Consider the following 23,804-nt stretch of genomic DNA (forward strand, 5'->3'; position numbering starts at 1 on the left):
AAGAACTGGTGTAACTGTCAGAATGTTGAATGCAAACATGCAGACTAACATGCATTGTGTTGTATAGGTGTTGGATATTAGTTTAGGAGATGGAGTTCCTTGCCTGTGGCACTTGATTGATCAATGGAGGGATGGGTAAATGGTGTTTGTGGATGATGCTAGAGTTGTTGTGCGATGCTGTCCCGTAAGTGGTTGATTGGAGACAGATCTGGTGATTGAGCAGGCTAAGGCAACACATTGAACATTGTAGAGCATGTTGGGTTACAACAGTGGCATGTGGGCAAGTGTTATCCTCTTGTAAAATGTCCCCACAAAAGCTGGTCATGAACGGGAGACAACAGGTTGAATTACTAGACTGATGTAGAAATTTTCAGTCAATGTGTGTGGGATAACCACAAGAGTGCTCTTGCTGTCATATGAAATCAAACCTTAGACCATAACTTGGGTCAGTGGAATGCTCACTTCAGTACAATGCAGCAGAGCCATATGCTTAACATGATGTTCCTCTCTTTTGGTAGTGCCACGTGGCTGTCCAGAGCCTGGTCTTCTTGTGATTGTACATGCACATGACCACTGCTCCCAACTATCATCTACAGTGACTTCATTCCTGTCAAGTCTTTGTGTAATATTGCAGAAAGAACATCCAGCTTCTGTAGCCCTATTAGATGACCTCATTCAAACTCAGTGCGGTGCTGATTGTGGCATCTTTGTCACTTGACTAACATCAACCCACCATGTCCAGTCTAAAAGGTAACTAAAGCTCATGACTGTTACAGTGTGTATTTAAAGCAAACCTGATTTGCATCCTTATAATAGCACTATTAGTGCCAACCTTAGGCAACTGCATGAAATATGAATAGAGATCATCTTTTAGGTGTAGAAACAAGTCTGCCAACTACCATTTATGTCATACAACTCTTTTTTTGGTGTTGCAGTTTTTTCCATCAATGCATTTATGGTAAAATATTGTTTTATGTTCTCATCTGAGTGTCTAAAAATGAAAAAAAGACAATTATAAACAAATTGCAGAAGAGATGCAGGAATAGCACAAATGGATTCACACTGCAAACAAATTTTGAGAAAGCTCATGAAGGTATGCACCAGTGTTTTGGTTTTCTCTACTTAAAACTTCACTTCAGAGACCTCTCTTCCCGTAATCGAAACTGTGTATTATCTTCTCTGGCACCAATCACATCTTTCAACCTTTCAGGCATGCTTGTACATGTACATCTACATCTACATGGTTACGCTACAATTCATACTTAAGTGCCTGACAGAGGGTTCATCGAACCATTTTCATTATACTTCTCTATAATTCCACTCTCGAATGGTGTGTAGGAAAAAGGAACACCTAAATCTTTCTGTTCGAGCTCTGCTTTCTATTATTTTAGTATGATGATCATTTCTCCATATATAGGTGGGTGTCGACAAAATATTTTCACATTTGGAAGAGAAAGTTGGTGACTGAAATTTCGTAAATAGATCTCACCACAAAGAAAACTGCCTTTGTTTCAGTGACTGCCACCCCAACTCGCGTGTCATATCAGTGACACTCTCACCCCTATTGCACGATTTCACGAAATGAGCTGCCCTTCTTTGTACTTTTTTGATGTCCTCCATCAATCCTGCCTGGTAAGGATCCCAAACTGAGCAACAATATTCCAGCAGAGGACAGACAAGTTTAATGTAGGCTGTCTCTATAGTGGGTTTGTCGCATCTTCTAAGTGTTCTGTCAACAAAGTGCAGCCTTTGTTTTGCCTTCCCCACAGTATTATCTATGCGGTCTTTCCAATTTAAGTTGCTAATTGTTATTCCTAGGTATTTAATCAAATTGACAGCCCTTAGATTTGTGCGATTTATCGTTTACCCAACATTTTGGATGACCTCGCACTTTTCTTTGTTTAGTGCCAATTGCCACTGTTTGCACCATACATAAATTCTCTCTAGATCATTTTGCAATTGGAATTGATTGCCTGATGATTTTACTAGATGGTAAATTACAGCATCATCTGCAAACAATCTAAGGGGGCTGCTCAGATTATCACCTAGATCATTTATGTAAATCAGGAACAGCAGAGGCCTGTGACACTACCTTGCGGAACACCAGATATCACTTCTGTTCTACTCGATGATTTACCATCTAACACTACGAACTGTGACCTCTCTGAGAGGAAATTGCGAATCCAGTCACAACTCCTGATTAACATTGCAGTGTCATCACAAGGAATCAACTCCCATTCTTTTGGGAGAACTTCACACAGGTCCTGTAGGTTCTCTGAAAAGTGTTGACGGGCCCTTCTTCCCAGCTGGTCCAGTAAATCTATAATAATAATAAAACTGTGAAACCGCCATGTCTGTTTGAACACACTAATCTCTTAAACTGAAGTCCACATTGTGTAGGGAGGCAGCTCTGTTTTCAGCTGCTCTGTGCATCCCAATAATGTGAAGTGCTTCACAAGCAAGCAAGGGCAATTATTTACAGCGTAGATAACTTTTCAAATATGAATTTGAAAGCAGGGTGTGTACTGAAACATTGGAAGACACAAGAACCAACTGCATAAGCTTTTGTCTCAGCAAGAGAAGTGCAAATAGAATTGTAAGTGAAAGTATTGGAGCTGCAGGAGCCTTAGGAAACATTGGTTGTGTGTCACCTGGAAAGCATTGAAATCTTCAGGGGTTGACAGCATGTTTACTCCAGAAAGCTGATTACAATAATCGTACAAAGATCCTATAAACACACGTGATTGAGAACAGTACAAGGTACAACAATAAGTGCTACAAGAGCTGGAAAACATTATTGCCTCACATACAGTGATGTATGTTTCACGTTGTGTGGGAAGAAAAACGGTTAAGGATAGTGCAATAATCAATTGCAGCTGCATTGTTTGCTTGCAAAGCAATATCAATAATGTACTAATAACACACCCACTCTTAAGATGCTGGATAAAGTGCTACACTTTGATTAAATCAGTAATTATGCATCACTCACTACATATTGCATTTTTTGTACCAGTCACTGTGTCTCCATGCTGTTCTCAAACATTGGTTTTCCCTTTTACACTACTAATGATGCAATTTACACTATTGCTTTTGCAAGACCGTGATGAAAACAAAATAGCAATTTACATTCAAAATCAACACTGTGGTAATTAAATGTCGCAGGACAGATGAGGGGAAGCAATAAGTAAGCCTAGTTGAAAAATGTTTATCATCCTCTCTGTTGTTTCTTCAACATTATTCGTATATAAAAATCTTACATAAAAGAAAAAATGGTTTAAATACTGAATTCTTATCAATGTAACCCTTAAAATATTATAGGGTTTGTTTCACTGGTTACTTAAAATATGCTGAAAAACAATGCCAAAGGGCAGTGGAAACATATGTTAAACAATGCAGACTACAAGTGTACTCGCTGATAACATCATTTATGTATTGTAATTCTCACTTTAGGGCTAACAAAAATTTATTAAATGCAAAATTAGCCTTCTGTTAACAACAAATTGAATCATGCATTAGTCTATAAAACCAAATAATAATGGTTCCTAATATAAGTCCATGCACTACTACTTTGTTGTGCATGTGTATTGGAATTATATCATTAAGCACAGTTCCGAGTAAGTCTTCCAGTGGTGGAAATCACACACTCATCAAATAGAATCACTATATTGAAGTGTTATACCAGCTCATATAGTGCAAATAACAAGACTCCTCATTCCAGTCACAATGGAAATGGAAAGCACAGCAGCCATTATCCAAATACAGGTCCAGTCCACTCCAGTCCAGGTAAACAGCAACGGCTGTTGTAGTTCACATCATAGAAGCTGAGTCTGCTGATAGCAGCTAACCAAAGAAGAACTCAGTGGAAACCAGCTGCCAAATAGCCTTACATTGGCCTGCTTTGGAATTTCATATGACCAGCATCTGATATCAGTGGCATCCCTAATTGAGGCAGTGATGTTACACATATTGATATATCTTTATCTTCCATTTGCACATCCAGCAGGGTTACTAAAGCATGTTCCTTCTATTTTATAGCTGGAAGAAAAAGTTGGCTTTATATACTGTATGCCCTTCTGTGGAACAAACTGAGGTAGACTGCAGTGTCAAAATCTTAACTTACCATTGATGATTGACAGAAATATTTCTGTCTTGTGCTAAATAATTCAACTAACATTTGTTGTTTTTAATTTTATAGTGTACAAGAGGATGATATTGGTGCTCATATTAATGTTGGCAGAACATATAATCACCTAAAAATGTTTAAGGAAGCAGAAGATGCTTACCTGAAGGTATGTGTATCTCTCTCTCTGTCCTTCTTTCTTTCTTTTTTTCTTCCTTTCTTTCTTCTGTATTTTCTTCCTTCCTTCAGTGGGCAAGTTAATCTGCTGATTGTTTTGTTGGCATGTTAGTAGAAAACATAGTATCATTTCTAATATTTTTGAAGCTTTTTGGACTATCTAAAATGTGGACTCCATGCCTCAGTATATTTGTGTACATCTACTTTAACTGTTAAATTTTTTGTATTTAATGTGTGATATTAAGTATCCAGATATCACCCACAGGTTTGTTGTAGATATAACAGTGTCCTGTACTGCATAAAATGTATATTTAGTCCCAGTCTGTACTCGGTTCAAAATTACTGTAAATGACAGGCACAAAGAAAATAATGATCTGAGCATCATGCAGGAGAGTCCCACCATGCTTTCAACCAGTCTCAAAAGACCCTTAGCCACAGCAGCAATCAGCTATTGTAAAGCTTTCCCCTTTCCACTACAATATTTCCCACTTTTACTATGTTTGTTTCTGAAAATCTGCTGTCCTCTATGGTTGGTCACTGCATGCTGTAGTTTCTGTTGACGTTTTAGTTTCTAATGTTTGTGGAAGTTTATTGTTTTATTTTCTGTTGTTAGTGTTTCTTTTGTGATTGTGAATAGTATCAGAAGCAAGTTAATAAAATAGAACTAACCTTACTCCCCTGCTGGGGAATTTCTGTATGTCAGTATAGAGAAGTTTGCTAAATTTGAACCTACTCTCAGAAACAATCAATCAATGGTGGCATACTTCTCTTCATTAACAAGGCTGTAGAAACAACTACTGCAACTTCAAATCTAGACAAGAACACTGTGGGAGAGATTAGCAGGGAAATAAGCAGAGTACTGATTTACCAAAATTTGCTTGGGGTATTATACATTGTCAGTGTTGCAGAAAGCCACACCAGAAGCCTATCAACTTATTAGCAGACCTTAAGGCAGTCACACACTATCATTTGCACTTATTTGCTACTTGAGTTTTTGTTATGACTCGCCGATCATTCAAAGTGCCGCCGCGCAATTACGCGCATCGTCTACATGCGGCGCTGTCTGCCAGCCATGCAGCAGCCGCGCCACCTAAGCAGCCAGCCAGCCAGCGGCCGCTAGACTTGGACTCAGTGCTCATTCAAATGTTACAGTGTTAAGTCTTGCTTTGTCAACTTGCTCAGTGACTTATATGTGTTGTATCGTTACGAAATATACGTGTTCGTGATGTTATAACAATTGGCGACGAGGATGGGATTTTTCCTTTTCATTCTTGACCCACAGGTTTCCATGGCTACTGTCGAGCAACTATTGCAAGGTCTCATTGAACAGCAAACGCTTCTAACATCGGCGATTCGCGATTTCGTCGCGGCATCAAATGCGGGGCATTTCTTGTCGTTGTCTATACTTCCTTTTCCTCCTTATGATGAGACGGCGGAAGACTGGTCTGATTACGAAAAACGTCTTCAACAGCACTTCTTGGCATTTCATGTCATGGACGAACAAACATGTAAGTCTCTGTTCCTCTCATGGATTTCACCTCAAATGTATCGGTTGTTGTCGCAATTGGCTCCTTTGAAAGATCCTGCATCTTTGTCCTTTGCTGAAATGTGTTCACTTCTGTCTGTCTATTTTCAAAAGCAAACGCATGTGGTAGCCTCTCATGTTGCCTTTTATCATTGTCAAAAACAACCGCATAATCCTATTGCGCTTGGGCCGCTGAACTTCACGGCCTCAGTCAAAAGTGTCAATTTGTTACTGACGTTCACAAAGAATCCTATGCCGATTCCGTGGTTTGGGATGCTATTATCCGGTCGGCACCCGACAAAGAAGTTCGGCAACGTGCCCTTCAGCTGGCTAATCTGACTCTAGATGAAGTCCTATCCATTGCGCAGTCTTTTGAAATTTCTCGCGCCGCTGGGGCGCAAATAGAGGTGTGGGGTGACGTCGGGAAAATACAATCTCTGTGCCCTGTTGACGACGCGTGCAGTGCGTCCTCGCTGGCCGACATGGCCGCAGTACGACCCCAAGCGCAGCCTCAGCCTAACCGTAAACAACCCTCTAAGAAACTGCAGCAAAACCCTCAGCAACTTCCTTCATGCCCACAGTGTTTTACGAAACATTCACGCGAGGACTGTCCCCAACGTTGGGCCGTGTGTCACAATTGCAAAAAGAAGTGTCATGTGTCTGCCATTTGCAAATCCGACCGCATACATGATGTTCATGACTGTGACGCTGATTCTGCTTATGTGTTGTCTGTCAATTGCACTTCTTCCCTTTCAGGGAAGTTATTCCTCACTCTCCAAATCCTTGGTCGGGATGTTCGCATGCAGGTCTATACCGGTTCTGCTGCCACTATAATTAATTCTCAGACGTATCTTCAGTTGGGTTCTATCACCTGTCACTCGGCAATTACGGACATACAATAAACAGATTTCTCTCTTGGGACAATTTAATGTTGAAGTATCTTACAAATCCGTCGTTCGCACTGTTCCCATATTTGTGGTCGACCAGAGTACCGCAGAGAATCTTTTTGGTTTCGATGCCTTTCGCGTTTTTGGGTTCTCCATAGATAACTCTGTCAATATAGTCTCTGATGCTATTTCTTATGCTTAATTGGATTCCTTGTCGACGACATTTTCGTCCCTTTTTTCTCCTGGGTTAGGCCGTGCAAACGACTTTGAAGCACATATCATGCTCAGACCCACTGCTCGGCCTAAGTTTTTTCTGGCTCGGCCCATTCCTGTGGCCCTTCGTGATCGGGTAAAACGGGAGGTCGATCGTCTCACTACTTCAGGGGTCTTGCTTCTTGTCACTTCCAGTGAGTGGTCCTCTCCTGTTGTTGTTGTTGCTAACCCCAATGGTGATATTCGTCTATGTGGCGATTTTAAAGCCACTGTAAATGCGCAATGCCTCATCGACACTTACCCTATGCCCCGACCTGAAGAATTGTTCACTAAACTTGTGGAAGGCCAGTATTTTTCTAAAATTGACCTTTCGGAAGCTTATCATCAACTTCCTCTTGACACTGCTTCCCAGCAGTTTCTGGTCCTTAACACGCCTTTCAGCCTCTATCTGTACCAACGATTGCCATTCGGGGTTGCCAGCGCCCCTGCTCTCTTTCAGTGATTTTTGGAACAATTATTGCTCACTGTCCCTGGGTGTATAAATTACATGGATGACATTGTTGTCACTGGCTCCACCACTGAAGAACATCTTCAGAACCTCTGCACACTTTTTCATGTCTTACAAACTGCCGGTCTTAAGTGTAATCTTCAGAAATCTCAATTTTTTCAGGCACCTATCATGTACTTGGGGTTTCAACTCTCTCGGGATGGTATTTGTCCGCTTCAGCAATCTGTCGCTGCGATTGACACCCTTCCTCGCCCTACATCTCTTAAGGAACTGCAGGGCTTCATGGGAAAAATAGCATACTGTCACAAGTTTGTACTGTCTGCTGCGTCGGTGGCTCAGCCGTTGCGTCGCCTGTTGCATAAAAACGTGCCTTTTCACTGGTCCATGTCATGTGATGCGGCTTTCCAGAAATTGAAGACTATGCTGAAACAGGCTCCATGCCTGGCTACATATCGACCTGGCCAACATCTTGTTCATGCCATAGACACCTCTCAATATCAGGTCGGCGCAGTCCTTGCACACCGTTTTTCTGACGGCTCTGAACAACCCATGGCTTATGCCTCCAAAGCGCTCATGGATACCCAACAAAAGTATTGTCAAATTGAAAAAGAAGCTTTGGTCATTATTTATGCTCTTCATAAGTTTGGTGTTTTTCTCTATGGGTGCAAATTTCATATTGTTATGTATCACAAACCTCTTGTTTCATCCATCATCGTCACTTCCCGACAAGGCTGCACACCACCTCCAACATTGAGCTCTTTACTTGTCTCGTTTCAATTATGAGATTCATTTCCAGCCGACGGTTCAACATGCGAATGCTGATGCACTGTCTCGCCTTCCCATGGATCCTGATCTGGCATTCGATAGGGACAAACTTTTGTGTTTCCATCCGGATGTTGCTGAGCAGCGGGTTGTGGACGGATTCCCCATCACCGGGGACCGGCTGGTGGCTGCTACGGGTTCTGACCCTACCCTCTCCTGTGTTTTACGCTGTATTCAGAAGGGTTGGCCAGATCATCCATCCGCTAAGACTTCTGATCCGTTGCAGAACTACTACGCTTTGCGCTACCGCTTCACGGCTAGGGATGGTGTTATCCTCCTTTCCATCGACAATGCTTTGCCGCGTGTTGTGGTACCTGCATCTTTGCATGCTTCGGTCTCGCGCCTCCTTCACCAAGGGCACTGTGGTGTGTCTCGCACAAAATCTCTGGCGCACCGTCATGTGTACTGGCCTAGCATCGACTCAGAAATAGCACACATGGTCGCTGCCTGCGGCCCTTGTGCATCACAGGCCGCCGCCCTGAAGTCATCTTTGTCACCGTGGTCTTCGCCTGAAACGCCCTGGGAGCACATTCATGCTGACTTTGAGGGGTACTTATTGGCTCCTCATAATTGACGCCTACTCTAACTTTCCTTTCATTGTCTGTCTGCACGTCGCCTACCACCGCGGCAACCACAAGTGCTCTCGCCCCCATTTTTTCTTTGGAAGGCCTTCCCTCTACTCTTGTTACTGATAATGGTCCACAATTTGCCTCTTCCGAATTTGCGGATTTTTGTGCTCATCACGGCGCTATGCATGTCACAGCCCCTCCGTTCCATCCACAATCAAACAGTGAGGCTTAACGACTGGTCCGCACATTTAAGGCTCAGATGCGGAAACTCCTGACTTCTTCTGCTGCTGATGATGCGCTTCTCCAGTTTTTGGCTTGTTACCATTTCACCCCCATGGGCGACAACAGCCCGGCTGAGCTCTTACATGGCCGACAGCCCCGCACGCTGCTTCATCTTCTACAGCCTTCCACCTCACAGCCGCGGGTGCCTTCGCTTGGCCGGTTCACTGCCAACGACCTTGTCTGGGTACGGGGATATGGCAGGCGGCCAAAATGGAGTCCGGGCTGCATCTTAGGACACCGTGGCCGACGCCTGTATGAAATCCAGATGGACACAGGTGTTGCATTGTGTCATTTGGACCAGCTTCGGCCTCATGTGCCAGCAACGCCTGTTCCGAATGCCCCTGCACCACTTTTGGCTCTACCTGGTGCTCGGGATCTTGGCATCTCTCATTACTCACAACGCAGCCCTCCCGCCGTCATCTCGATGCCAGTACAAGAACAGATGCCACCGGGAGACGTGCCCATGCAGGAACTGGATGACCATCATCTGTCGGAGCCCATCTACTTGCCTACTTCTCCTACGGACGCCGACACATCGCTCATGTCTCCTGTTATATCAGCTGGACTTGCCACAATGGGCAGATTGGTGCACGGGGCCCCAGCCAATTCGACCCCTATGTCTCCTGTCATCTCAAACTGGTATCATCGGGGACACTTCCGTCCGTACGGGAAGCCTCCTCCTCGAGACTTTTTGGCCAGTCAAACAACACCTATGGACGTTAGCACTCTCCAGGCCACCTCCATCAAGACCTGTGCAAAAACTTCAAAGGAGGAAAAAGTGTTGTGCCTCGCCGATCATTCAAAGTGCCGCCGTGCAATTACACGCATCCTCTACATGCGGCGCTGTCTGCCAGCCTTGCAGCAGCCACGCCTCTTAAGCAGACATCCAGCCAACAGCCGCTAGACTTGGACTCAGTGCTCATTCGAATGTTACAGTGTTCACGTCTTGCTTTGTCAACTTGCTCAGTGACTTATATGTGTTGTATCGTTTCGAAATATGTGTGTTCAACTTGACGTTATAACAGTTTTCAGTGTGGAACTTTCTGTAGGTATAAGTTGATGATGGAGCTTCATGGTGGTGTTTATTATTCCTGTAGATCATAATGAATATTGATATTTTGTGAAGGGGTGATGTAACAAAAGAAACAATGGCAACGCCACCAGGTGCTTCGTCTGTATGCTTACACTCTGCAAGTTGATCTCATAAATAATCTTTTTCTCTATAAGTTGAAGAAGACATAAGATTTTCATGAAGAGATAAGTCCTGACACATTCATAAAACACTTTTTATAATTGCTGGTATTATAATGGTCATTGATAATGCTTAATAACATTTTGTTGTCAACAAGGCACACACAACAACAAGCAGTAGGAGTTGTACAAAGCTGTTGGAGTTGTTGATTGATTGGCTTCAGCATTACATAGTCAAGTAACAAAATTGATGAGCTGGCAGAAACATACTGTGACATATAGCCTAAGGTGACATTTCAAAATAGAAGAGTCAATCTGAGCCTAAATTGTGGGCTGTATTCCCAGAATAAAAAATTTACAGTCAGTGGCCAAGTAAAATACCAAAGAACGTGTTACGGACATCAAATTTACACGTGGTGACTGAGAAAAGTGCTAAAACAGCTGTTTTCCCATTTTTATATCAGAAGAGATGCACAGGTAGTTTTAGCAGTATATTTGGAGTCTGCAGTTTTCATTGGTAAGTGGAAGCATAGCGAATTTATATCTTGCTGTGTAACTGCTGCAGTACTGAACTATTCATCTACATCTGCATGACTACTCTGCAATTCACACTTAAGAGCCTGGCAGAGGGTTCTTTGAACAACCTTCAGACTACTGTTCCACACTTCCACACTCTTAACAGTGTGTGGAAAAATTAACACTTAAATCTTTCTGTAAAATGATAATGCCCCTTAATATGTCAGTCATAATAAAATATTTTCATATGCAGAGGTGATAGTTTGAGGAAAGATATCGCTACAGTGAAATGCACTTGTGTTTTAATGATTGCCACCCCAACTCATTTATCATACAATTGACTCTCTCCCCCATATTTTGTGATAATGTAAAATGAAATGCCCTTCATAGCGTGTAGGCTTTCACGGCCGTGGAGATCCTGTTTATATAGAGCGTGTAGAGGGCGCCACCACTCGTCACGTGTTGTCAACAGTAAAACTATCTCTGGCTGGCGTCATTACTCTTGATCGAAGGTAATTGATTGTCACATCTTTGGTACAAAGTCGAAATTTCTGTTGCAGTGCGTCATTCGGACCAGCTTCAGCCTCGTGTGCCGGCAACGCCTGTTCCAAATGCCCCTGCACCACTTTCAGCTGTACCTGTTTTACTGTTGACAACACGTGATGAGTGGTGGCACCCTCTACATGCTCTATATAAACAGGATCTCCATGGCCTAACAGCCAGTCGTAGACTCACCTCTACATCTACATCTACATCTATACTCCGCGAGCCACCTTACGGTGTGTGGCAGAGGGTACTTATTGTACCACTATCTGATCCCCCCTTCCCTGTTCCATTCACGAATTGTGCTTGGGAAGAACGACTGCTTGTAAGTCTCCGTATTTGCTCTAATTTCTCGGATCTTTTCGTTGTGATCATTACGCGAGATATATGTGGGCGGTAGTAATATGTTGCCCATCTCTTCCCGGAATGTGCTCTCTCGTAATTTTGATAATAAACCTCTCCGTATTGCGTAACGCCTTTCTTGAAGTGTCCGCCACTGGAGCTTGTTCAGCATCTCCATAACGCTCTCGCGCTGTCTAAATGTCCCCATGACGAATCGCGCTGCTTTTCGCTGGATCATGTCTATCTCTTCTATTAATCCAACCTGGTAAGGGTCCCATACTGATGAGCAATACTCAAGAATCGGACGAACAAGCGTTTTGTAAGCTACTTCTTTCATCGATGAATCACATTTTCTTAGAATTCTTCCTATGAATCTCAACCTGGCGCCTGCTTTTCCCACTATTTGTTTTATGTGATCATTCCACTTCAGATCGCTCCGGATAGTAACTCCTAAGTATTTTACGGTCGTTACCGCTTCCAATGATTTACCACCTATGGCATAATCGTACTGGAATGGATTTCTGCCCCTATGTATGCGCATTATATTACATTTATCTACGTTTAGGGAAAGCTGCCAGCTGTCGCACCATGCATTAATCCTCTGCAGGTCCTCCTGGAGTACGTATGAGTCTTCTGATGTTGCTACTTTCTTGTAGACAACCGTGTCATCTGCAAATAGCCTCACGGAGCTACCGATGTTGTCAACTAAGTCATTTATGTATATTGTAAACAATAAAGGTCCTATCACGCTTCCCTGCGGTACTCCCAAAATTACCTCTACATCTGCAGATTTTGAACTGTTGAGAATGACATGTTGTGTTCTTTCTTCTAGGAAATCCTGAATCCAATCACAAACCTGGTCCGATATTCCGTAAGCTCGTATTTTTTTCACTAAACGTAAGTGCGGAACCGTATCAAATGCCTTCCTGAAGTCCAGGAATACGGCATCAATCTGCTCGCCAGTGTCTACGGCACTGTGAATTTCTTGGGCAAATAGGGCGAGCTGAGTTTCACATGATCTCTGTTTGCGGAATCCATGTTGGTTATGATGAAGGAGATTTGTATTATCTAAGAACATCATAATACGATAACACAAAACATGTTCCATTATTCTACAACAGATTGACGTAAGCAAAATAGGCCTATAATTATTCGCATCTGATTTATGACCCTTCTTGAAAATGGGAACGACCTGCGCTTTCTTCCAGTCGCTAGGTACTTTACGTTCTTCCAGCGATCTACGATAAATTGCTGATAGAAAGGGGGCAAGTTCTTTAGCATAATCACTGTAGAATCTTAAGGGTATCTCGTCTGGTCCGGATGCTTTTCCGCTACTAAGTGATAGCAGTTGTTTTTCAATTCCGATATCGTTTATTTCAATATTTTCCATTTTGGTGTCCGTGCGACGGCTGAAGTCAGGGACCGTGTTACGATTTTCCGCAGTGAAACAGTTTCGGAACACTGAATTCAGTATTTCTGCCTTTCTTCGGTCGTCCTCTGTTTCGGTGCCATCGTGGTCAACGTGTGACTGAATAGGGGATTTAGATCCGCTTACCGATTTTACATATGACCAAAACTTTTTAGGGTTCTTGTTTAGATTGTTTGCCAATGTTCTATGTTCGAATTCGTTGAATGCTTCTCTCATTGCTCTCTTTACGCTCTTTTTCGCTTCGTTCAGCTTTTCCTTATCAGCTATGATTCGACTACTCTTAAACCTATGATGAAGCTTTCTTTGTTTCCGTAGTACCTTTCGTACATGATTGTTATACCACGGTGGATCTTTCCCCTCGCTTTGGACCTTAGTCGGTACGAACTTATCTAAGGCGTACTGGACGATGTTTCTGAATTTTTTCCATTTTTGTTCCACATCCTCTTCCTCAGAAATGAACGTATGATGGTGGTCACTCAGAAATTCTGCGATTTGTGCCCTATCACTCTTGTTAAGCAAATATATTTTCCTTCCTTTCTTGGCATTTCTTATTACACTTGTAGTCATTGATGCAACCACTGACTTATGATCACTGATACCCTCTTCTACATTCACGGAGTCGAAAAGTTCCGGTCTATTTGTTGCTATGAGGTCTAAAACGTTAGCTTCACAAGTTGGTTCTCTAACTATCTGCTTGAAGTAATTCTCGAACAAGGCAGTCAGGATAATGTCACAAGAGTCTCTGTCCCTGGCTCCAGTTCTGATTGTGTGACTATCCCATTCTATACCTGGTAGATTGAAGTCTCCCCCTATTACAATAGTATGATCACGAAACTTCTTCACGATGTTCTGCAGGTTCTCTCTGAGGCGCTCAACTACTACGGTTGCTGATGCAGGTGGTCTATAGAAGCATCCGACTATCATATCTGACCCACCTTTGATACTTAACTTAACCCAGATTATTTCACATTCGCATTCGCTAATAACTTCACTGGATATTATTGAATTCTTTACTGCTATAAATACTCCTCCACCATTGGCGTTTATCCTATCCTTGCGGTATATATTCCATTCTGTGTCTAGGATTTCGTTACTGTTCACTTCCGGTTTTAACCAACTTTCCGTTCCTAATACTATATGCGCACTATTTCCTTCAATAAGAGATACTAATTCAGGAACCTTGCCCTGGATACTCCTGCAGTTTACCAATATTACGTTAACTTTTCCTGTTTTTGGTCTCTGAGGACGGACGTTCTTTATCAACGATGATAATGTCCTCTCTGGTAAGCCGTCAGGTATTTTATCGTTTCGCCCAAGGGGGGGTCCCTCTAACCTAAAAAAAACCCCGTGTGCACGCCACACGTACTCTGCTACCCTAGTAGCTGCTTCCGGTGTGTAGTGCACGCCTGACCTGTCTAGGGGGGCCCTACAGTTCTCCACCCAATAACGGAGGTCGATGAATTTGCAACCATTATAGTCGCAGAGTCGTCTGAGCCTCTGGTTTAGACCCTCCACACGGCTCCAAACCAGAAGACCGCGATCTACTCTGGGCACTATGCTGCAGATATTAAGCTCAGCTTGCACTCCGCGTGCGATGCTGGTTGTCTTCACCAAATCAGCCAGCCGCCGGAAGGAACCAAGGTTGGCCTCAGAACCCAAGCGGCAGGCGTCATTCGTTCCGACATGTGCTACTATCTGCAGCCGGTCACACCCAGTGCGTTCAATAGCTGCCGGAAGGGCCTCCTCCACATTACGGACGAGACCCCCCGGCAAGCACACCGAGTGGACACTGGCATTCTTCCCCGACCTACCCGCTATTTTCCTGAGGGGCTCCATAACCCGCCTAACGTTGGAGCTCCCTATAACTAATAGGCCCGCCCTCTGTGACTGTCGGGACCTTGCCGGAGAATCGGCCACTGGCCCAACAGGCGAGGCATCCTGTGGTGGCTCGGAAACGATGTCATCACCACTAGGAAGCACCCCGTACCTGTTGGAAAGGGGTAAGGCAGCTGCCATGCGGCCAGATCCCACCTTCGCCTTTCGGCCAGGCACGCGCGAGCCCACCACTGTCCGCCATTCACCCTGGAGTGATGGCTGACCGGTAAGATGCTCACTGCCGGAAGACGCAGCGACATCAGGGGTTCCATGTGATTCCAAGGCCACCGAAGTAGGCATAGGTCTCACCACAGTTGCCCCAACGCCTGCGCCTCGAGCTCGATGAGCCTAACAGACAAAGCCTCCACCTGCCCCCGAAGAGTGGCCAATTCTCCTTGCGTCCGCTCACAACAACCACAGTCCCTACACATGACTATGTTTACCCTACTCTATACGGTGACAAATTCCCAAGATAATCTTCTGATGAGCTACTCTGATAATCAAGAAACACTCACTGACATACGAGACACGAAAACTACGCTAGGTTTTCCCAGAAAAACTATTTAAAAGCTAAGCGCAGCAAATAAGTACAAAAACGCTTTATACAAACAGTACTCGCTGCTGCTGGTGCTCTCGCTCTGGCTGTCACAAGACAAGACAAGACAACCTCAGATGATGTTGCCCGCAGCTGGCAACGAAACGTCAGGGAGAAGTATTTCTACTATTGGACCACGGCCTCTTAGCCCGGAAGTTTTAATTACTGAAATGCCCTTCTTTGGACTTTGTTGATGTCCTCCATTAATCCTATGTTGTAAAAATCCCATACTGCACAGCAGTACTCTAGTGGAAGATGGACAAGTGCACTGTAGGCAGTCTCATGGTAGACCTGTTGCATCTTCTGAGTGTCCTGCCAATAAAATTCAGCCTTTGGTTTGCATTCCCCACAACCTTATCTGTCTCATCATTCCAGTTTAAGTTGTTTGTAATTGTAATTCCAAGGTATTTAGTTCAATTGATGGGCTTTATTTGTGTGATTTATTGTGGAACTGAAATTTAAAAGATTTCTTTTCATTCTCATGCAGAGGGCCTCATACTTTTCCTTATTCAGAGACGGTTGCCATTTTTTGCACCATACAGATATTATGTTTGTCATCTTGCAATTGGTTTTGATCTTCTAACAAGTTTACCAAATCGTAAATGATGGCATCATCTGCAAACAATCTAAGAGGGCTACTCAGGTTATCTCCTAAAGCATTTATATAGATTAGGAACAGCAAAGGGCCTAGTATAGCACTTCCATTTTACTTGATGATTTTCTGTTGATTACAGTAAATTGTGTCCTTTCTCAGGGAAATCATGAATCCAGTCACACACATGAAGCAATACCATACACCGTAAACATGCAATTTGGTAAGAAGTCTCTTGTGAGGAACAGTGTCAAAGGCCTTCAGAAATCAAGACTGTGGAATCAGTTTTTTTCTTTTTAATCACAATTTGCCTTCCTCTCAGTGTATTTAACATAAGTATTATCACTTTTATTAATACACAAATAGCTCAATTTTATTTTTATTTAAGTATATTGATTAGAAAACATGACAAGCTTGTCCTTTCTGTTTCACTTATAAACAGTGTCATTTGCATCACATTTCCTTTTTTCCATGAAAAGATCTCAGACAAATTCCATAATGTATCCAATGAAGTTCTATAATAAAAAAGTTTCCAGGTTGTTTAAAAGTAGGCAACTTTATAAATAAATGCAATTGCAGGAATCTTTTTCTTTCCCAACATAAAAAATTCTTGCAAGAAAGGAAACTAAAATAAAAACATAATACAGCTTACATAAAACATACTGTCACTAGCTCCTTCTTTGTAAACTGAAACATATGAAGGTTTTAGTGAAATTAATGAAATGCAGTATGAAGTGTTTTTGTGGAATATGATGTGTTGGTAAATGTGCCAACACCTTGTAGATATAGGAGGCCGAAATGCACGCTATCTAACGCAGACGGGCGTGAATTCTGGAACAGGATAAGGAGTGAATGCTAATAAGAAAAGTATGCAGCTCCTCGAATACTTAACTTTATATCATCCTTGTGGTACATCGCTCTTGATAATACAGATAAGACTATCTTCAGATACGGTTAATGGCGCCTTGCTAGGTCGTAGCCATGGACTTAGCTGAAGGCTATTCTAACTGTCTCTCAGCAAATGAGAGAAAGGCTTCGTCAGTGTAGTCGCTAGCAAAGTCGTCGTACAACTGGGGCGAGTGCTACTCCATATCTCGAGACCTGCCTTGTGGTGGCGCTCGGTCTGCGATCACACAGTGGCGACACGCGGGTCCGACATGTACTAAATGGACCGCGGCCGATTTAAGCTACCACCTAGCAAGTGTGGTGTCTGGCGGTGACACCACAGAATACATGCAACTCTGTTTTTTACTAGCATACATCTGCCAAAGTGTCAAAGTGATTTTAAATAGAGTGCAGCACCTCATGCAAGTTTCAGCATTCCCAAACATATCTAGGTCAACAGTTTATATTTCATAGGTAAGTGACAGTGCAGCGGAAGAAAAGTAACCAGGCTGACAACTCTTTATTAGACACATACACAGCTGTGCTAATAAAACCTTTCTGACAAATTGGCTTTCTATCATCCTTCCCTGCACCAAATGAGTATCCACTTGTATCATTTTCTTCTTTTACTGGTGTTAATGTTGGCTTTAATTCACACTGAATTTTATTACCATACCCAACCATAAGACCACAAATCGCACAACATTCAGACAAATTTTAAGTATGTCTTGATGTTCTGTGCTCTGTAATATCGCAGAACACAGTAAGAGCACAAACATGTTTACTGTAATGCTAAATCATGTTGTTATGTTATGTTTTGTTATGTTCTGGTGAAATTGAACAGAATATTGTTACATGAATATCTGTTGGACTTTGTACCTGCAGTAAAATATGCAGAGATGTCAGCTATCAAAAGACAGTGCTGAAAAGAGTACAGATGAAACATCACTTGCGCAAGTAGAATGGTTTACAGTCGAGAGATAAAACAATAGAAAACATATTTTTATGGACCATCCAACTTAACACTGTGTATTTACTTAAACAGACTCAACAGTTACAGAAAGTTTAGAAATACACCAATTCTGCAATCATTGTAGATCTCAATAAAGAATGAACAGGCATTGGGTAGTATATTACTGATAACAAAGACTGTTATAAAGATGAACTAACCAATCTCATACCATTCCCCAGCTACTGTACTCATAGTGAACATCAAAGGACATTCATTGGATATCTGAGTATTGTCCTCGGTACAAATTTTTAATTCAGTTCTGCAGTATGCTGTTTCAGGCATTGTAAAAAGTGCTTTCCCTCTCCATCAAGTACATGCAGCTGTAAAATAAAAATTGTTGTCTTTTGCCATTTAATATAGTACTCATTTTTGATGATGCACAATGAACATTTTGTCTTGTAGTAGATTGTGTACTATTAAGAAATTTTCGGATAAATTATTAATGATTGCCAGACTGGAACTCAAACCTGAAGTCTTGCACTTTGTTCCAGTAGGACATACAATTTTAGTCTTTCAGAAAGTTTTGTTTATGCATATTTAATACATTGTAAGTACAATCTTCATTGCTACATTTCAAATATTACTGTGTTCTATACATACAGCGAGTCTTGACCTCACTCAAGAGAAAAGTGAAAAGTAATTTTTTCCTGTTTTTCCATAGGCAAAATCACTCCTGCCAAAAGCAAAACCTGGTGAGTCATACCAGGCACGTATTGCTCCAAACCACCTCAATGTATTTCTGAATCTGGCAAACCTGATTGCACGAAATGAGACACGGCTAGAGGAAGCAGATTTGCTTTATCGACAAGCTATCAGCATGCGTGCCGATTACACACAGGCTTACATCAACAGAGGAGACATATTGCTGAAGCTTAATCGCACGAAAGAAGCACAAGAAGTGTATGAACGAGCATTGTTCTATGACAGCAACAATCCTGATATTTACTATAATGTAAGTAACTAATAAAAAGACATTGTGTCAGTGGTTCCAAGAATTCGTATAAATTAAAGTTTAGCTTTATTAATTGTTCCTATTGCAGGCCTGTAGTTAACTACAGGAGGTAAAATATGTAGCACTGTAGACACATGCAGAAGTACACACTATCCTAGCTTTTTGAACTATTAGTTCCTTCCTTGGGCAGTAGAGAGGGGTAGGAAGGAGGAGGTTAAAAGAAGCGGCAGGTCACTCAGACCCCAGAATGAGAGTGCTCTCTCCTCACTGTGGAGGAAATTAATAGTTCAGAAAGCTGGGATTGTGGATCTACTTTAATATGTGTTTACAGTATAAATATTTCACCTCCAGAAGGTAATTTATGACCAGCAATTTTGCTCATAAGTTTTAGTTTTCCTGCCTGGATTTCCCTTTTGATATAATTGTATATACTGTCAGAAATGAATAATGTGGTAACATACCACAAGTATTCAGATGAAAATTATTTTTCCAAAATTATAATTCCCCACAGTTGAATTGCTTTTTCCAACAATGTACAGTGGAACTTCAATTTTATGTTCTCAATTTTTTTATTTATTTATTTTTTTTTTTTTTTGTGGTTATATGCCTTACATTCATAGTCTCTGTGAAAAACCCCTAAGATCTATGCTAAGATTTCTTCAATTTTACGTTTCTTTCTAGTAAGGTTTACTTCAATTCTATATTCCTACTTGGCATCTCAGTTGACAACATCCCATTTTCTTCCTGTTGACATCTGATGTGACTAAACTAGTTATTTTGTGGCGGCGTTCGTAGCGACAAGCAATTCGCTGTAGAAACGGCTTACGAAGTCACCGCCACACTTTTAATAGCGGGCCGACCGGTCCGCTGGAACAGTGAACAGAAAGATGAAAACCCAAACACTCTGATTAAATAAAAGTCGGTACTTATCTTTATTAACGAAGATACAGAAACACAGTAGTGAACTCCGTGTCTACAGAAATCTGTCTAGTTCGAGTCAGAGCGGCTAGGTCAGCGTCGGCTGATGACAAACAACAACTCTGCTGCGATGAACACACAACTGACCAGCAAGTACACAATTCGGTAGCGAGTATACAACTGAGCGGCGAATACAGAACTGTCCTAGCGCTCGCGACTCCAGCGCTTAAGAAACCAGAAGCCAGCGGTGGCGCGCGCAGACTTGCGGCGATTTCCTGTCTCGCTGGCGCTGCTTATGCGGACGGCGTCCGGACTTTGATGCTGCCAACCTTTTGGCAGCGGGCTCGGGTGGCATTACTGGCTAGGATATAACACTCCTCCCCCCCAAATCGCCGCACCGTCGTTGAATAATGACGTGGCGAGCGTTGACGGCGGGGGACGGGTCTGGCCGCAGGCGTAGCAGAAGAGACCGGGGCGGAGACTGTTGTCGGTGGCAGTCCCCGGTCCGCACCCCAGCATTGGCTGCGCGGGGCCTCGGGAAACACCGACTGAAAACCGAGGTCAGGGTGCACGCCTGTGACCACGGGCGCAGCTTCTGGTACTGGACACGATGGGGCGTCGGGACCCACGAAGAGAGGCAGCGTCTCCTGACGCTGCGTCGACGGCTGCTGAGTGGGCGCCGGACAAGGCGCTGTGGTGTCAGACTCCTTGGGGGTGCACAAGGAAAGCGGCTGCAGGACAGGCTGCACAGCCACTGCTTGGGAAGGCGGCCCGGCTGAGGGGTCGACGTCCATCAGCTCCGAAGGCGGTGGCGACTGAAGAGGGACCACAGGCGCCGGAGCGACCACCTGGGGCGCTCCCGGATGAAGCTGCGCGGGAGGCATCAACGGGACGGGCTGTCGGCCTGGTAGCGGCGACGGCTGCTGCTGCTGCCCTGGGGGCAGCAGCGAAGTCGGAAGGCGCGGCTGGAACCCGCCGCGGACCAAATCTGTGGACAAAGAACGAGCGGCAGAATCCGGGCGGCCAGCGCGGCGCAACTGGTTCTGATGCCTCCTATGCACCCCAGTAGCACCTTGAACAGTATAAAAACCGCGACCCTGGGCACTTATCACGGTACCACGTTCCCAACGACGGCGACCATGATAAACTCTGAAAAAAACGGCGTCGTTGCGCTGAAAACGCGTGCGATGTTCAGAAGCGGCGGGTCGATCCGGGGGGTGCAACAACCATAGTAGGGTGCGATGACGACGGCCGTGGAGAAGCTCCGCAGGCGAAGGGCCGTCGCGTGGCGTGGTCCAGTACGATGACAGGAACGTGATGAGGGCCTGCTGACGAGAGTGCGTAGCACGAAGGCGGTCCATATGATCCTTGAATGTGCGTACAAAACGTTCCGCTGCACCATTCGATTGAGGGTGGAACGGCGGAGTAAGAACATGGTGAATGCCATTGGCAGAACAAAAACTTTCAAATTCAGCAGAGGTAAATTGTGGACCATTGTCAGACACTAAAACTTCTGGAAGACCCTCAATACAAAAAATTGAAGTCAACGCCTGTATAGTTTGTGCAGACGTTGTAGACTGCATGGGCACAACAAACGGAAAATTACTAAATGCATCTATCACGATGAGCCAACGAGAATTCCAATATGGACCAGCAAAATCAATATGGACCGGCAGGGCGTGCCCACTCAAAATAGCGTTGAGGCGGAGCAGCTTGGTGTTCGGCACACGTCGAACAATCTGTAGACATCTGCGTAATCTGCTTATCAATGCCGATCCATGTACAATGACGGCGGGCAAGCTGCTTGGTGCGGACCACTCCCCAATGACCTTGATGCAACAAGTCGAGGACCTTGGATTGGAGCACTTGGGGAACCACTACACGAAGCTGGTCATTCTCGGTGCGTAACAGCAAAACTCCGTGCGAAACAGACAACAGATGACGTTGCGGATAATAGCGACGAACCACAGGATCCGATATTTCCTTTGCCTTGGACGGCCAACCACGTTGAACAAAACGTAATAGTAAACTCAGATGAGGATCCGTAGCTGTCTCACGTGCCACCTGACGATAATCAATCAGAAAATCCCGGAGGGATTGATGCTCATCGGCGTCAATCTGATGGCAAGAGTCGTCAGAGGAATCGAAGACATCATCCGCAGCAATCGGCAATCTAGAAAGCGCGTCAGCGTTTGCATGCTGAGCTGTAGGGCGATACAGTATCTCATACTGGTATTGTGGTAACAAAAGAGCCCAACGTTGTAGTCTCTGAGCTATCCGCTGAGGAACTGGTTTAGACGGATGAAACAGTGACGTCAGGGGCTTGTGATCTGTTACTAAATAGAATGGTCTACCATAGAGGTAGTGATGGAATTTTGTGACACCGAACACAATAGCCAACACTTCCTTGTCCAATTGGTTATAATTACACTGAGCTTTGTTTAGCAATTTAGATGCGAACGCAATAGGACGTTCGGTGTTACCGACTCGGTGAGACAACACAGCACCGAGGCCGAAAGAAGAGGCATCACAAGCTAACACCAGAGGCTTGTTAGGGTCGTAATGGACCAGACAATGATCATTCAATAAAGCCTCTTTAAGCTGCTGAAAGGCTGATTGGCAATCAGCTGACCACACAAACGGAACATTCTTACGGCGGAGACGATGCAACGGTGCAGCAATCTGTGATGCATTAGGTATAAACCTAATATAATATGTCAATTTGCCAAGAACTGCTTGCAATTCATGCAGATTGCGAGGGGCGGGCAAATCACGAATAGCTGCTAAATGTGACTGGGAGGGATGAATGCCTTGAGCATTAATAACATGTCCCAGATACTCCATCTCCGTAAGGAAAAATGAACATTTATCGATGTTGCAACGTAGGCCTGCCTGAGACAACACTGTAAACAAACACTCCAAATTACGGAAATGTTCAGCAGGCGTCCGACCGGACACAACAATATCGTCTAAATAGTTGCAACACGATGGCACATTAGCCAGAAGTTGTTACAAAAAACGCTGAAAAACAGCTGGAGCTGACGCACAACCAAAAGGCAAACGCAGAAAACGGAACAACCCCAACGACGTGTTTATGACAAAATACTGTTGTGATTGCTCGTCGAGGGGCAATTGCAAATATGCTTCACGGACATCAATTTTGGAAAAGAAACGAGCTTCCCCTAACTTATCCATCAGCTCGTCCGGTCTAGGCAAAGGAAAAGAATCAATGACAGTCTGAGGATTAACTGTCGACTTAAAATCAGCACACAAACGTAACTTGCCAGACGGTTTCTTTATAATAACTAAGGGAGAAGCCCAGTGGCTTGCTGAAACGGGTTGAATAACACCGTTGTTTTGCCAACGACGAAGTTCATCTTCTACAGGTGCCCGAAGGGCGTGAGGCACTGGACGAGCACGATAAAATCGAGGCTGAGCATTATCTTTTAACGTAATATGAGCGGCAAAGTTCGCAGCACAACCTAGTTCGTCTTTAAATATGTCACTGTATTGTTTACACAAATCGGTTATGCTGTCTTGAGGAACAACACAGAATTAATTTGCAACACATTGTCTTGGATAGACAGGCCAAACAAGTCAAAACAGTCTAATCCGAAAATGTTTACACTGTCTGTAGCGTGGAGCACTGTGAATGAAACTGTTTTTGTATTGCCACGGAATGTGGCTGGCATGCTACATACACCTAACACAGGAATTTGTTCTCCTCTATAAGTAGCCAAAGAATGTTTTGCCGCTGAAAGCTTAGGGCGGCCGATAGCCGCATACGTAGCACTATTTATGAGAGTCACAGACGCACCAGTGTCTAATTGAAAATTGAAGGTCTTATCCTG

The 23,804-nt window shown here is 43.7% G+C and overlaps 1 protein-coding gene across 1 annotated transcript in view; it reads left to right on the top strand.

The window, feature by feature from the left end:
- Positions 1-23,804, top strand: part of LOC126412198 (protein O-mannosyl-transferase Tmtc3) — a 126,691-nt gene that overhangs the window by 75,162 nt on the left and 27,725 nt on the right. The window contains exons 12-13 of the mRNA XM_050081680.1: positions 4,196-4,289; positions 18,745-19,035. Of these exons, the coding sequence (XP_049937637.1) occupies positions 4,196-4,289; positions 18,745-19,035 (385 nt within the window). The remainder of the gene's footprint in view (positions 1-4,195; positions 4,290-18,744; positions 19,036-23,804) is intronic.

The sequence above is a fragment of the Schistocerca serialis genome, chromosome 7 (assembly GCF_023864345.2).
Source record: "Schistocerca serialis cubense isolate TAMUIC-IGC-003099 chromosome 7, iqSchSeri2.2, whole genome shotgun sequence".
Lineage (NCBI taxonomy): Eukaryota > Metazoa > Arthropoda > Insecta > Orthoptera > Acrididae > Schistocerca > Schistocerca serialis.